The 13,852-nt window shown below is 56.5% G+C and overlaps 1 protein-coding gene across 1 annotated transcript in view; it reads right to left on the bottom strand.

The window, feature by feature from the left end:
* CDH4 (cadherin 4) overlaps positions 1-13,852 on the bottom strand; it is a 681,345-nt gene that overhangs the window by 77,404 nt on the left and 590,089 nt on the right. Inside the window, exons 5-6 of the mRNA XM_033186955.1 lie at positions 11,961-12,116; positions 3,799-3,943 (exon numbers count right to left, since the gene is read on the bottom strand). Of these exons, the coding sequence (XP_033042846.1) occupies positions 3,799-3,943; positions 11,961-12,116 (301 nt within the window). The remainder of the gene's footprint in view (positions 1-3,798; positions 3,944-11,960; positions 12,117-13,852) is intronic.

Here is a 13,852-nt window from a genome sequence, read left to right as displayed (position 1 = left end):
GGCAGGGCAGTGAGACCCACGAGAACCTGCCCTGGGACTTTTGCGGGGACTCTTGGGAAAGGACACCTGGAGGTGTCCTCACCCCCAGGCCGTCCAGCTGCTGAGGAACAAGCTTTCGGCCTCCAAGGCCACGGCGGCTGCAGCAGAGGATCTCTCGGAGGAGAAAGGAGGGTGGGGGTGAAAACCGGCCGGGGAGACTCTGGAAACACATCTCAGCCAGAGGCGCTGCCACACCGGGCACTGCCAGCCCCGCCTGCACTTCCCAGTCACGGTCCCCTTGCTCGGGGAGCCCCTGCGACGCGCTCTGCATCCTGTTGACTAACAAGGCATCTCACTCTGCACCCCCAACCACAAAAGGGCCCGCCGTGGCGCCTGCCACACCCTCTGAGCCCAGCAGAGCAGGTCAGCAGCGCCCCAGGGGATTTCATGAAGTCAGGGGGGCTGGGAAAGAGTGTGGGGTGCACACAGGACCCTTGTGGATCCAGGGGGCGCTGGGGAAGAATGTGGGGTACATGAAGGATCCTCGTGGATTCCGGGGACCTGGGGAAGAGTACAGGGTGCACACAGAACCCTTGTGGATTCTGGGGGGCTGGGGAAGAGTGTGAGATGCACACAGGACTCTTGTGGATCCCAGGGGTCTGGAGAGGAGTGTGGGGGGCACACAGGACCCTCATGGATCCCAGGCCTGTACTGGCGTGCTCACGTCCCCAGATGAACTCCCCAAGTCTTCCAAGTTCCTCTGGAGCTGAGTCAATATTTAACCCATCTTTCCATTTGTTTTCCATTAGAACGCACATCTGAAACCCTTCATTAGCCTGTCCTTCCAGAGAATAATGACTAATTTCTGGCGGTAGTTTTTCCTTATCCCACAAAGGCACTGTGTAGAACCCTTCTATTATTGTAATTTACTGATGGAAGAGAAGAAATTGTAGAGATGATTTCCAAGTCCTGGAAAGACCGCCACTGAAGGAAGCAAGCCACGCTTTGTGTGGACTCCATCTCTCCCCGCCCTTGCCCAGGGTGACGGACGTGGACTCGACAGCAGCACCTCCAGCTCTGTCCTGGCCTTTGCACAAAGACAGCTTATTCTGGGACCAGAAACAGACTCCCGATCCCCCAGGGGCTCTGAGAGTCCGTGGACATTTCACTCAACACACTCCTGGAAAAGCTCAGGAGTCGTGGGAAGAAGGGCTGACATGGACTTCTGAGGCCACAGCTCCACAATTTGCTCTGTTATCTTAATGAGCAAAGCCAGTTGTGCTTTTGGGAAGACTTTCGCTATTAATTTTTTAAAAAGTAAGACATGGGAGGTTTGATTTGTGATAGAAAGGACAAGAAAATCCAGGCGGCTTTAAATAGCATCCTGGGTCTCCAGGAGAGAGGCCAGTGGTATCTGTGTGAGGAGTGTGCCTGGCCTGCTACCCACTCCTCCACATCTGCACCCTCTCGAGGGGCTCCCGTGTCCTCAGCCGTTTTCTTTGGCTGCCTGGAGCTAATCTGCTCACCCCCTGCCTGCCCGTCAAGGGATGGCTGAGGACCAGCTGCCCATGGTTCCAGTGAGATAATGTCACATTCATTCCCTTTGGTGACACTGGACACACCCATGTCTCATAATCCTGAAAGATAACCAATCAAGCGCGCAATTCACCCTGTTCACACTGCAGCCCTGGGGTGGACCAAACGCGCAATTCACCCTGTTCACACTGCAGCCCTGGGGGCAGACCAAGCGTGCAATTCACCCTGTTCACACTGCAGCCCTGGGGTGGACCAAGCGCGCAATTCACCCTGTTCACACTGCAGCCCTGGGGGTGGACCAAGCGCGCAATTCACCCTGTTCACGCTGCAGCCCTGGGGGTGGACCAAGCGCGCAATTCACCTGTTCACGCTGCAGCCCTGGGGGTGGACCAAGCGCGCAATTCACCCTGTTCACGCTGCAGCCCTGGGGGTGGACCAAGCGCGTAATTCACCCTGTTCACGCTGCAGCCCTGGGGGTGGACCAAGCGCGCAATTCACCCTGTTCACGCTGCAGCCCTGGGGGTGGACCAAGCGCGCAATTCACCCTGTTCACGCTGCAGCCCTGGGGGTGGACCAAGCGTGCAATTCACCCTGTTCACACTGCAGCCCTGGGGTGGACCAAGCGCGCAATTCACCCTGTTCACACTGCAGCCCTGGGGTGGTCCAAGCACGCAATTCACCCTGTTCACAGTGCAGCCCTGGGGGTGGACCAAGTGCACGATTCACCCTATTCACACTATAGCCCTGGGGGTGGACCATGCAGCCACCTCTGTGAGCAGGCATGATAAAGGCCTGCCTTCCCGTCCCAGAGCCAGGATGCTGCTGATCCCTCCCCGGGGGCCTGCAGGGGTGTGTGGTGCCCCTGGGAGCTGGCCCTGGCTCTGGGCTCCATGTGCTCCAGATTTCAATGCAGAAACAGCCTCCCATTTGCCCGGCACTGCCAACTTCTGTAGAGCCTGGAAGCCGTCACTTGCTGGGCACTGGCCAGGGCTGCGGCTGCTGGTGAAAATACAGGACACCCATTGAACTTGCAGTTCAGATCAGCAAGGATTATCCTCCTGGTGCAAGTCCGCCCTACATGGTGCTTGGGTCACACTTTAAAGTGCTTTGCTGTCTCTCTGAACTTCACATTTACTTGCTGTCTTGTACTTTAGGGGCAGCCCCAGCAGAGGTCTCCTCAGTGACCTCACCTCCCCTCACCCAACCCAAGCCAGGCAAAGGTTTGTCCCAAAGAGGACCCCTCTCCACCCCCCACGCAGGAGGCAGCCTCCGTGGGGAGCTTCTCCCCCCACACAGAAGGCCCCTGGGGTTTGTTAACCTGTAGACCTGGGCCACCTGCATCTGGATGAGCAGCTGGGGGCTGTGCCAGCCCTGCGGGGATGTGGACACCCAGGTTCCAACCCGTGTGTGCCCTGAGGCTGGCAGGTTCTGCGGGAGCTTCTCCGAGTCACCCCTGAAGTTCTGGATTTGTTCTTTCATTCATTTGTTCTGCAGATGCCCATCAAGGGCCTGCAATGCCAGGTGCTGGGCTGGACCCTCGATTACTGAGGGCCTGAGCCTCCTCACTGCTGGTGGGGGTCTCCCATTTCTTGGCAGTCATAGAGGGCAGAGATGCAAGACATGACGTGCTCAGCTAGGGGCCCACACATGAAAAAGCGGGCACTGCCACTTGTACCAGAGTGAAGTCTCGGGGGACAGGCTCTTAGGTCAGCCCTGAGGGGAGCAGATGGCCTCAGTCACACAGGATCGCCTCTGCGGGGGTAGTCTGGGCCTCTCTCACTTTCCGTTTTGACTGGAACCAAATCTTACATGTAGCCGGGAGGTCTCCAGTGGCCTCAGTCCTCTGACCTCACTGCCTCCCCGGGGCTCTGGCATGTGCACCTTGCTCCCCTAGCCTCTCCACCTGCCCAGGAGCCCACCCCAGCCCCACTCCGGGAGCTGCTCCACCTCAGGCTTCAGCTCCTAGCCCACACGCCAGCTCCACAGAGGGGCCTGCCCAGGCCCACCACTGTCCCAGGACTCCCAGTGCCTGGGTTTCCTTCCCAGCCTGTCGGTCCTGCTGTGGCTGCAATCGCTTCTCCCCTGTGGTCTGCACCTCCCTTGACCCTGAAGCTTATGAGAGCAGGGGCTTTGGTGGACGCCTGCTGCACGCCTGTGTCTGCACCCAAGTCCCGTGGCACCATCCTGGTGGTGGGGGCTGAGCAGCCCTCCCCAGCCCTTGGGGCCTGTGCTGCACCTGCAGAGCCCACAGGGTCTCCAGCAAGCAAATGCTAAAGGCCTCACCTGGCTTGGAGCCCTCGTCCACGGAGCCGTTGTAGACCTGGTTGATGAACTCGGGGCGGTTGTCATTCATGTCGATGACGTAGATGTACAGGTCGATGGGGTTCTCCACCTTGTTGCCATTCATGTCCACAGCGTGGGCTCGGAGCTGGAAAGTGGCAGAGACACATTAGGGCCCGGTGGCGTGTGGGCACCCCCACTCAGCTGAGAGCGGCCCGGGACCTGTGGTGCTGGGGTGGGAGGCTGATGGCACAGGCAGGTTAGCTATAGGGGCCGGGGGGCTTTGGGCACGTGGTGGAATTCTCCAAGCCTCAGCTCTCTCCTCTGCAGAAATGGGGGTCAGGAGACTGCAGAGTGGAGCAATGCGCAGAGCTGGAAGCCAGCATAACCCCCCAACACCCCATGGTCAGGCCCACCCAGGACCTCCCACACCTGTCCGACTGTTCTGTGAGCCACCAACTGTTCTGATCAGATGTCTGGAGCAGGACAGGTGCCCCTTGGATGGCGTCATGTTCACCCAAAGTGGCAACAGAAAAGGCGTTTGTGCCTAACTGGGTGGGGGGCTTAACTTCTGCTACTGTGAGGTTAGTCCCCAGGAAAGACGGGGAGGAGACAGGCCAGGGTGTGCAGAGAGGTCAGAGCTGGAGCTAGGAATTGGGTCCATTTGGGTGTCCACTGAGAGTCCAGCCTGGACAAGTTCCAGGCTCCTCTGCGTCTGCATGCCCTGTCAGCTCTTGGACACAGCAGGGGAACATGGGTGGTGGGGGGATCCATGCAGAGGCGGGGCTGGGAGGCCAATGTGGAGCTCCCGGGAATGTCACAGGAACTGCCTTCGAGGTGAGAAGGGAAGAGCTGAACCTGGGCTGGAAGGTTCTGCAGGACCTTCTCAGAGTCACCCCTGAAGTTCTGGATTTGTTCTTTCATTCATTTGTTCTGCAGATGCCCAGCAAGGGTCTGCAATGCCAGGTGCTGGGCTGGACCCTCGATTACTGTGCACTGAAGGCAGTGTGGCTCCCCTGGAGCTTCCATCCGAGGGACAATGGACACCAGGGAGAGAAGAAGCCATCAGTGGCTGTGGTGGCCGCCAGGGAGGCCTCTCAGAGGAGGGGCTGCTTGAGCTGAGACCTCAAGAACAGGCCAAGGCAGAGGACACGGAGAGGCTGGGCACTGCCGCAGGCGAGGGGGCTGCTGAGGGGTTGCCGGAGAGTGGAAAGGGTATGTCTGAGGCCTCTCCACCCAGAGCTGGACGGTCACCCAGAGGTGTCCTCAGCTCACATCTTTCTGCCAAAAGCCCACATCACGCTTGAAGCTGGACACAACACACCTCACTCAAGGTATTTGCAGCAAAACATCATCAAGCCCAGGGTGGCCGGGAGAGGAGCCCCATGCCGGACGGGTCTCCACATCATCCCCTTGGTGGCCTGACTCACATGGCCGCTCCCACTCCCACGACCTCGGGGGAACGGGGTGGACCCTGCATTCCAAGCCTGCCCCAGGGAAACCCGGGAGCTAACTGTGTCCATGCCCGCACTGGTATTTTGGTTTGGTTCCAACAATCCAGAGTGGAATTTTATCCCCTACGTGGCATGTTTAAGGAAGACCTAGAGGCTGGCTTTACCCAAAGAGGCAATCTGCCCTGTAGTAAGGAGACAAACTAGGCCTGACTCGTGGAGGAACTGCAGACTGCCACGCGAGATGTGACCGCACGCACACTGAGTCAGTTTTACGTATCCTGTTTAAACAGCCTGACGTGCTGTGTGGTCGTCAGGCTGCTCCCGCCCTGTCGCGGGCAGACTCCTCCACCCCCGAGCCATCTGCACCTCTGTCCTGCTGTAGGACGCGCTTCCCACACACCCAAAGGTCACAAGGCCTCGGGAAAAAAGTAATTCTGAGCTAAAATTAAAGTTATTATCTCCCAACTAAAGCAGTTTCAGGTGCTATCTGGAGCAGCAGGAGCAGCGCGAGTGCAGATAACAAGGAAATACCGCCTCTGCCCGCGGCCTGCGTCCTCCTTGTCCCGCAGCTCCTGTTGGAAATCTCCCCTGCCCATCTCCCAGACTGGGCACACACAGGGCGGTCCTGAGAGGTGATCTCGCCATGGCGGTGGAGGAAACAGGCAACATGGATGGAGGAGTCCTCCGAGCGCTCTGCAACCTGCAAATCCAAGGGTCAGGCGCAGTGCATTTCCTCCAACATTTTGAATAGGACATTTTTCTATGCTCGTTCTGGGATACAAGATTAGGAAATATTAATATGTGGGCATGGTCTGGCCTTGGGGTGGGAAGGCGCTTGGGGGAAATGTGGCTGTTGACAGATGAATGTCCAGATGTATGTGGGATCTAATTCTCCCGCCTCTTGGCTGTTCTCTCTTCTTCGTATCTTTTTTTTTTTTTTTTGAGATGGAGTCTCTCTCTGTGGCCCAGGCTGGAGTGCAGTGGCGTGATCTCGGCTCACTGCAAGCTCCGCCTGCCGGGTTCATGCCATTCTCCTGCCTCAGCCTCCCGAGTAGCTGGAACTACAGGCGCCCGCCACCTCACCCGGCTAATTTTTTGTATTTTTAGTAGAGATGGGCTTTCACCGTGTTAGCCAAGATGGTCTCAATCTCCTGACCTCATGGTCTGCCTGCCTCGGCCTCCCAAAGTGCCTGCCTCAGCCTCCCAAAGTGCTGGGATTACAGGCATGAGCCACCGCGCCCCGCCTCTTCTTTGTATCTCAATTGTGGGTGCAGGTTCCCTCCAAGGAGTATGGAACTAGGAACAGTCCATGGGGGCCTTGGAAGTGGCCGAGGGGTGCAGGTATTGGAGACTTTCTTCATCGGTGACATCGGCAGCCAACACGCACGGTGCGTTTGCTCAGGGCCAGGCAGAGCTGTGAGAACCTGATACACGTTAACTCCAGTTTCCATCAGAATCTGTGAGATTGGCATTGTCTTGGTCCCTATCATACAGAGGAGGAAACTGAGGCTCAGGAAGGTGAGAAAACTTTCGGAAGATGACAGCATGTGGCTGGGTGAGCTAGTGTGTCCAACTGACAGAATCCTTCAAGGAATCTTCTGGAGCATCGCTCGGCAAAGCTATCAGTGAGTACTAGCGCGTGTCGTGTGTTTGAATGTTTACAGGCTGGCTACAGGGTGACACGTGTCACAGTCTTCAGTATACTCAGGCTGGGGATACGTCCTCCCCACCCTCAGCCCACAGAGCTGGGTGGAAAATGGAACAGGATCAAAGGATACTGGGAGGCAGGAAAAACTCTAAGATGGCCCCAAGGATGTCAGGTGCTGGTCCCAAATGTGAAGACAGATGTGTTCCTTCCCCACTGGGCTACATTTTTGACCTTAAGACAGGGCTGGGTAGGTGCCATCCAACCACACGGGCCTTCAAAAGCTGAGCATTCCCCAGCTGCAGGCGGGAGAGAGGAGCATGAGGGCATCCCATGCACCTCGCTGGGTGACAGTGGAGGGGACACGTGCCGAGGATGCAGGTGCCCTTCGGGGGTGACTGTGGCCCCCCGAACAGCCGGCAAGGACGTGGAGACCTCAGTCCTGCAACCACAAGGATCTGGACCTGCCGCAGCCCCAGTCAGCCTGGAGGTAGGTCCTCCCCAGGGCTGGGGGAGCGCCCAGGCTGGCTGGTGCTTTGATTTTGGGCTGGTGAGACCCTGAGCAGAAACACAAGCCAAGCCCACCTTGACTTCTGACCTACAGCACGGTAAACTCATAGGGCGTGGTTTCAGCCACTAAGTTTGAGCCGATGTGCTACACAGCGCAGAGAACACACCCCTGCTGGCTGGCACAGCTGGCACAGCTGCCCCCAAAGACCCTGGTGGGCGTCCTACAAGGTGGAAATCCAGAGTTGGATTCACAATGGAGTCTGACGAGGACTGTGGTGCCCGCAGGGAGGGCTTCTTTCTCCAGGGAAGGGCAGGAAAGCCGGGCACCCCCACAGCCTCCATCTCGGTGAGACAGAGAGATTAGCTACACGTGGAACTCGAGGCCTTCATTCCAGAATTTGGCAGATGATGCAGTTTCTTCTCCAGTCTGGGCCCTGCATCTCCTGCTGACTCTGCCGTCCCTACAAGGGTGAGGAGGCTGGAGCCTGGCCAGATCTCAGGGCTCACCATTCCTCACCTTGAAAATGGGAAATGAGGATGATAAAACTGATGATTTCCAAGAGCTTGCTCCTAGAACCTGGTGTGCAGGAGGCACTGAGAGACGCTGGCAATGTGGGATGACTGCATTTCTCATCTTCAAAGCGGGGAGAAAACCACGAAGCCTCAGGGCTGAGGCAGGAAACAGACAGGAACATGGGCCGGTGGCTCACGCCTGTAATCCCAGCACTCTGGGAGGCATAGTTGGAGACCCGCCTGGCCAACATGGCAAAACCCCGTCTCTACTAAAAATACAGAAAAATTAACTGGGCGTGGTGGCAGGTGCCTGTAGTTCCAGCTACCCGGGAGGCAGAGGCAGGAGAATCATTCGAACCTGTGAGGCGGAGGTTGCAGTGAGCCGAGACAGTACCACTGCACTCCAGGATGGCTGATGAAGCAAGACTCTGTCTCAAAAAAAAAAAAAAAAAAAAAAAAAATCCCAGCTACTTGGGAGGCTGAGGTGGGAGGACTGCTTGAGCCTGGGAGGTTGAGGCTGCAGTGAGCTGAGATTGTGCCACTGCATTCCAGCCTGAGTGACAGAGCGAGACCCTGTCTCAAAAAACAAACAAAAGAAAAACAAGAGAAGGGAAGGGAACGTGTGTGCAAAAGTGTCTGCACAGTGGCAAGCCACGAGGGTGGCTGGGGCAGGTGGGTCTGACTTCACCAGCAGCCCCTCCCACCCCTGGCCTGGGCTCCCTCATCTTCCTCCACGGCCAGCTCAGGTGGGGAGTGCGGGGGCCTTAGGGCATCCGTGGCGAGGAACAGGAGTGTTCGGGGCACCTCAGCTTCCCCTGCAGGTGCGGGACCCAGGTTCGTGGTCCCCGCCAGCCTGTGACCCCATCTTTCTGGGGGTTTGCTGCAGGACCGTCTACAGGGGCACCGCGCCTTTCCTGGGTAGAGCCTGGTGCTGAGCAAGGCTGTTCATATGCATCAGGCAGAAAGAATAAACAGATGAATGGAGATGTGTGACGTGGTTTGGATGTTCTGTCCCCTCCAGATCTCATGTTGAAATGTGCCCTCCAGTGTTGGAGGTGGGCCTGGTGGGAGGTGTTTGGGTCATGGGGGTGGATCCCTTGTCAATGGCTCGGTGCTGCCCTGGTGGTAATGTGTGAGTTCTTGTTCTGAGTGCACTCCAGGGCCAGTTGTTTAAAGAGCTTGGCACTTCCGTCCCTCTCTCTCTCTTACTCCCACCATGTGGGACGTCTGCTCCCCTTCGCTTTCTCCCACGAGTGGAAGCTTCCTGAGGCCTCCCCAGAAGCAGATGCCGGCGCCATACTTCCTGTACAGCCTGCAGAACCGTAAGTCAAATAAACCTCTTTTCTCTCTATATCATGCAGCCTCAGGTATTTCTTTACAGCAATACAAAAGGGCTAATACAGCGTGTTTGCACCACATGTTCACAGAGCGTGTTTGCACCACATGTTTACACAGTGTGTTTGCATGGCATGGCAGGAGATGGTAGGGGTGCTGGATTCCTCCCCAGTGCCAGCCACTGTCTCTGCACATGGTGGGTTGGAAATTTCTACCTGTGCATGAGAGGAGGGCCTTGGGAATGAATCACAGAGGGGTGGGTGACCCAGATCCCTGGAGTGCCCATTCCAACCTCTGGCCCTGCACACCTGGACCCCTGCTGTGGGCAGAGCTCCCAGGCTGGGTTGCAGGCTGTACCTCAGGCTTCAAGGTGCACGGAGGGGGCACTGTCCAGCGGTGGCCCTGGAGGTCCCTGTCCCCTAGCCGTGCTGTGTGCAGAGGTAGCTGAGCCCTGAAACTTTCTCTGGGGAGTCGGTGGGAATGCCAAGGCTGCCTCTGGGGAGAATCCATCGAGGAGACACAGCTCATCGGGGATGCTGCAGGGAGGGCCAGCTCTGAGCTCCACATTTCCAGGAGGAATTGCAAGATGAAATGGAAGGAAGACGCCTCCTGCTGGTGCAGGTCACCCAGGAATCACTGTGCCTTCAGCAAGTGCTGGGCCCTGAGTCCTCCTGCAACAGGCACCTGGCAGCCCTACAGCACTCCTGGTGCCCCTCAGATGCCCCAGCCAGCACCCACAGGCTGCATCTGTGATGTCACACTATGGAGAAGTGGGCTGACCCAGCTCCAAGTCTGCCTTGGTTAAACAAACAACAGACAGAAACACGTGTCAGGGACTCATGGAGCTGAAGGACTGGCTCCCCCTGCCCCACATCTAGATCTGGCAAGACTAGAGTCAAGTCTCTGCCTCTGAATCTGTTTCTCACGGTCAGTCTCTCTATTTATCTCTGTCTCTATGTCTCTGTCTCTGTCGTTCCTGTGTCTCTGTCTCCCTCTCTGTCTCTGTATCTCTATCTCTGTGTGCATGCATCTGTGTCTCTCCCTAAGTCCTTGGTCTGTAGCTATTTCTTGTCAGTAAGGGCTGTTGAGTTCCGATTCCTGAGCCTGTTGTAGACGCGTGTTGACGGCAGCCCAAAGCCCGCTGTGGGAGCCAGCAGCCATGCTGAGGGCCTGCCTCTTGCTGCACAGTCTGTGGGCATCAGCTGGAGTCTCTGGTTGGTTCTGTGGTTCTGCCCCGGCCACTCCTGGAGGGCCCAGCACACGAGGCCCAGGCACTGTCAATCAGGTCTCCCCAACACCCAGCCAAGGCGTGAGCCTTCCCAGGAGGCAGCCGTGAGGGACTGATAAGGCCCCAGTGCAGACCGGGGTTAGGGCAGCCACCTCCCAAGTGGGCTCCCCAGGATCCATCCAGCTCCGCCCCTGCTTCAGATAGTGCCTTAGGGGCTGTCAGGGAGGCCGCTGCGGCCAACAGCGAAACCGACCTTCTCCCATCAACACCCTCCCTTCTCTGAATGCTTAGTGAGTCCCCTGAAGGCCAGGCTCTGTTCTTGGCCCTGAGATCTGGCGTGGACAAGCCGGAGGATTCCCTGCCCCTGTGCAGCCTCCTTCTAGTGCGAGATGGAAAGAACGAACCCCAAAACAAATCGCCGCAGACGTGAGAAGCTGCAGGGTCGGGCCCTGTTCAGTGGCACTGGCTGAAGCCCTGTGAAGGTAGAGCTGAGCAAGGTGACACTGTCAGGCAGGGCCGAGTACTCCATGGTTGTTCCCGAGTTACTACGGAGGAACACATGGCCCTGACAGCACGGGCTTGTGCTGAATGCCTCACCGGGGTTAACCCTGGAGTCCCCAGAACAAGCCCATGAGAAGGAACAGGGACTGAGGCCAGGAGAGGCGACATCATTTGCCCAAGAGCTCACAACTGGCCAGGGGCAGGTCTGCGTGTGACCCTCACGATCTGGATCCAGCCTGTTCTGCGCTGCTGGTGCAGCCTTCACCTACACACGATGGACAGCCCTGGACCCTGAGGTGGAGGGCTGTACATCTGCCGCTGCTTTCGCTGCGGCCCAGGCCCCCTCCTCTCAGCCAGGGTCAGTTCGGCCCGGGAGGAGAACGCCCGCCCCTGGGAAGCTTAGGCTGCAGCCCCACGTCTCTCCAGCATTTCTCTTTCCATGCACAGCCCATGACAGGGAACCAGCGCGGCTCTCCTTTCAGAGGCTCTTGCTGCCATGAGAGACGTCGGAGGAAATGAAAAGCCTGCAGGACACATGTCCCAGCCTGGAGGGGGTGGGAGGGACAATGGGCCGTCTTTCAGAGAAAGGGACCAAGGGCAGCATGAGGGGCCCCGAGGGAGCACTGCAGCTCCCTGGCTCCCTGCCCCGCAGAGCCGTCCAAAGCAGACCATCTGTATGGAGGCCTTCTAGACCAGTGGTTCTCCCAGTGTGGGCCCAGGCCTGACTTGCATCCTGGGGAGTGTGTGAAATGCAGTTTCCCAGGCCCGCTCTGGGCCCACCCTGCTGCATTAGAGACAGGAGACAGTGCCCAGCAACCTGGGCTTTCCCCAGCTTCCCAGGATTCTGCTCCAGGCCAAAGTTGGAGCACTGCCTGTAGAATTAGGACAGGCATGGCCCTGCTGGGGGCACCTGCCAAGGCCTGGTGGGGCTGAGATCGCCACCCCAGGGCCCGGTTCCCACCTGGGTGTGGACACTCACGTGGTAAGAGGCGTGCTCCTCCCGGTCCATGGGCCGCGTGACGTACATCCGGCCGGACATGGAGTCAATGCTGAAGACCTCCATGGGGGGCTGGTCAGCGCCGACTCCCGTGATGCTGTACCGGATGGGGATGTCATTGTCTTTGTCGGACCGGATCTGAAAGGCAGGAGCAAAGCGAGAAGAGGTCAGCCTGTGGTGAGGTGAGGCCCGGGCCCCTACCTCTGACGTTCATCCCCTCCCATGAGTTCCTCGAGCTCGACCATTTTGAGGTACGATGGGGCCCACAGCTGATCTTTCATCCACTTTGGGAACTAGAAGGACGATCGACGGTCAGGGTTTTACTGAGAGCTGCTGAATTCAGGTCCAGGGCCCATCAGTAACAGGGAAGAGGGAAGTGCAGGTCTAATATTCCGAGTTCAGCAAACACACCAAGAACTCGGGATGCCTGGCAGACACCCGCAGCACAGGTGAAAACAATGGAAATGATGGTATAAAATGGCCTCATGTTCTGACGTCAAACCCAGGACGAGACAAACGCAAGAAAACGAGCAACCTCCATAGTGAGAGGAAAGACTAGGACCCAATGCATGTGTGCCCCAGCCTTTCTAATTGCTTAGAAAACAATTTAGTGATGGTTATCTGGGTCCCAAGTCCAAAGTAAGCTAGAAAAGGCTGCGAACTGGGGGAGGAAATGGAAGGACACAGGCAGACACGAAACTCTGAGTTTTACTTGGGATGGGGAAGGGTTAGGCAAAGGCTTCATTTTGTTTTTGAGCAGAGAGTGAGATTCACACAAGTTCTGGAGAAACAGAAAGGACCCTGGTAGCATTAAAAACAAGATGCACGTCTTTCACTCAGTTGAGGCGAAACCTCCTGTAGTGAGGAGGGGGACTTGGTGGTCACCAGCCCACCACAGGTGAGTGGCACTTCCCAGAGCCTGGGGGGTCCCTCAGGGAAGTGGGGAGAGGCCATGGGGATTTGAAAGGTGAAATTGAGAAGGTGGAATGAATGGATTTGCATTCAACTTTGAGCATGTCTTTAGAACACACTACTTTTTTTCTCAAGGTCCACAGGACCATCACATTTCATAATACAGTGGGCCGCAGTGAACACCCCAAAAAATACCCCCAAAACGAAATGGAACAGGACTCTTTTTTCTTTTTTTTTTTTTTAGAGACAGGTCTTACTCTGTCACCCAGGCTGGAGTGCAGTGGGGCAATCATAGCTCACTGCAGCCTTGACCTCTTGTGCCCAAGCAATCCTCCCACCTCAGCCTGGAGCAGCTGGGACTACAGGTGCCAGCGACCACGCCCGGCTAACTTCTGAAATTCTTTTGTACAGACAAGGTCTCACTATGTTTCCCAGGCTGGTCTCGAACTTCTGGCTTTAAGCGATCCTCCCACCTGGGCCTCCTAAAGCGCTGGGATTACAGGTGTGAGCTGCCACATTCAGCCTGACTAGGACCTTCAACTGAAATGATGCAATTAAAAGTTAATAATAAAACTGAAAAAAGACCTTTTAGAAACTTGAATGACGCTGCAAAATAACCATTGGGTCAACAGGAACCAAAGTTATTTTTAGAGGCTTTTAAAAATATTTCTTTTGTTTAATAACAATATAACTACGTGACTGTGATACAGTGAAACCCAGAGATTGAGTCCCTGCAGACCCATAACCTTGAATGTTTTCATAATCAAAATGGAATGACAGCCAATGAACCAAGCGCTCAACCCCACAAGGAAAGGAACAAGAAAGCAGGAAGCAGCAGACACCAAAGTCATCAATAAATATGACACAGAAAGAATTTGAAAACAGAAAAATCGGGACAACGATAGATTCTAGAGCTGTAGTTAGGTGAAAAGTCCTCAGGAAACTGCTGCGTCTTTGATAAA

This window comes from Trachypithecus francoisi, unplaced genomic scaffold (assembly GCF_009764315.1).
Source record: "Trachypithecus francoisi isolate TF-2019V2 unplaced genomic scaffold, Tfra_2.0 Lachesis_group21, whole genome shotgun sequence".
NCBI lineage: Eukaryota > Metazoa > Chordata > Mammalia > Primates > Cercopithecidae > Trachypithecus > Trachypithecus francoisi.
Note: the sequence above shows the minus strand (reverse complement) of the source record. Positions and strands in the feature narration are given on the sequence as shown.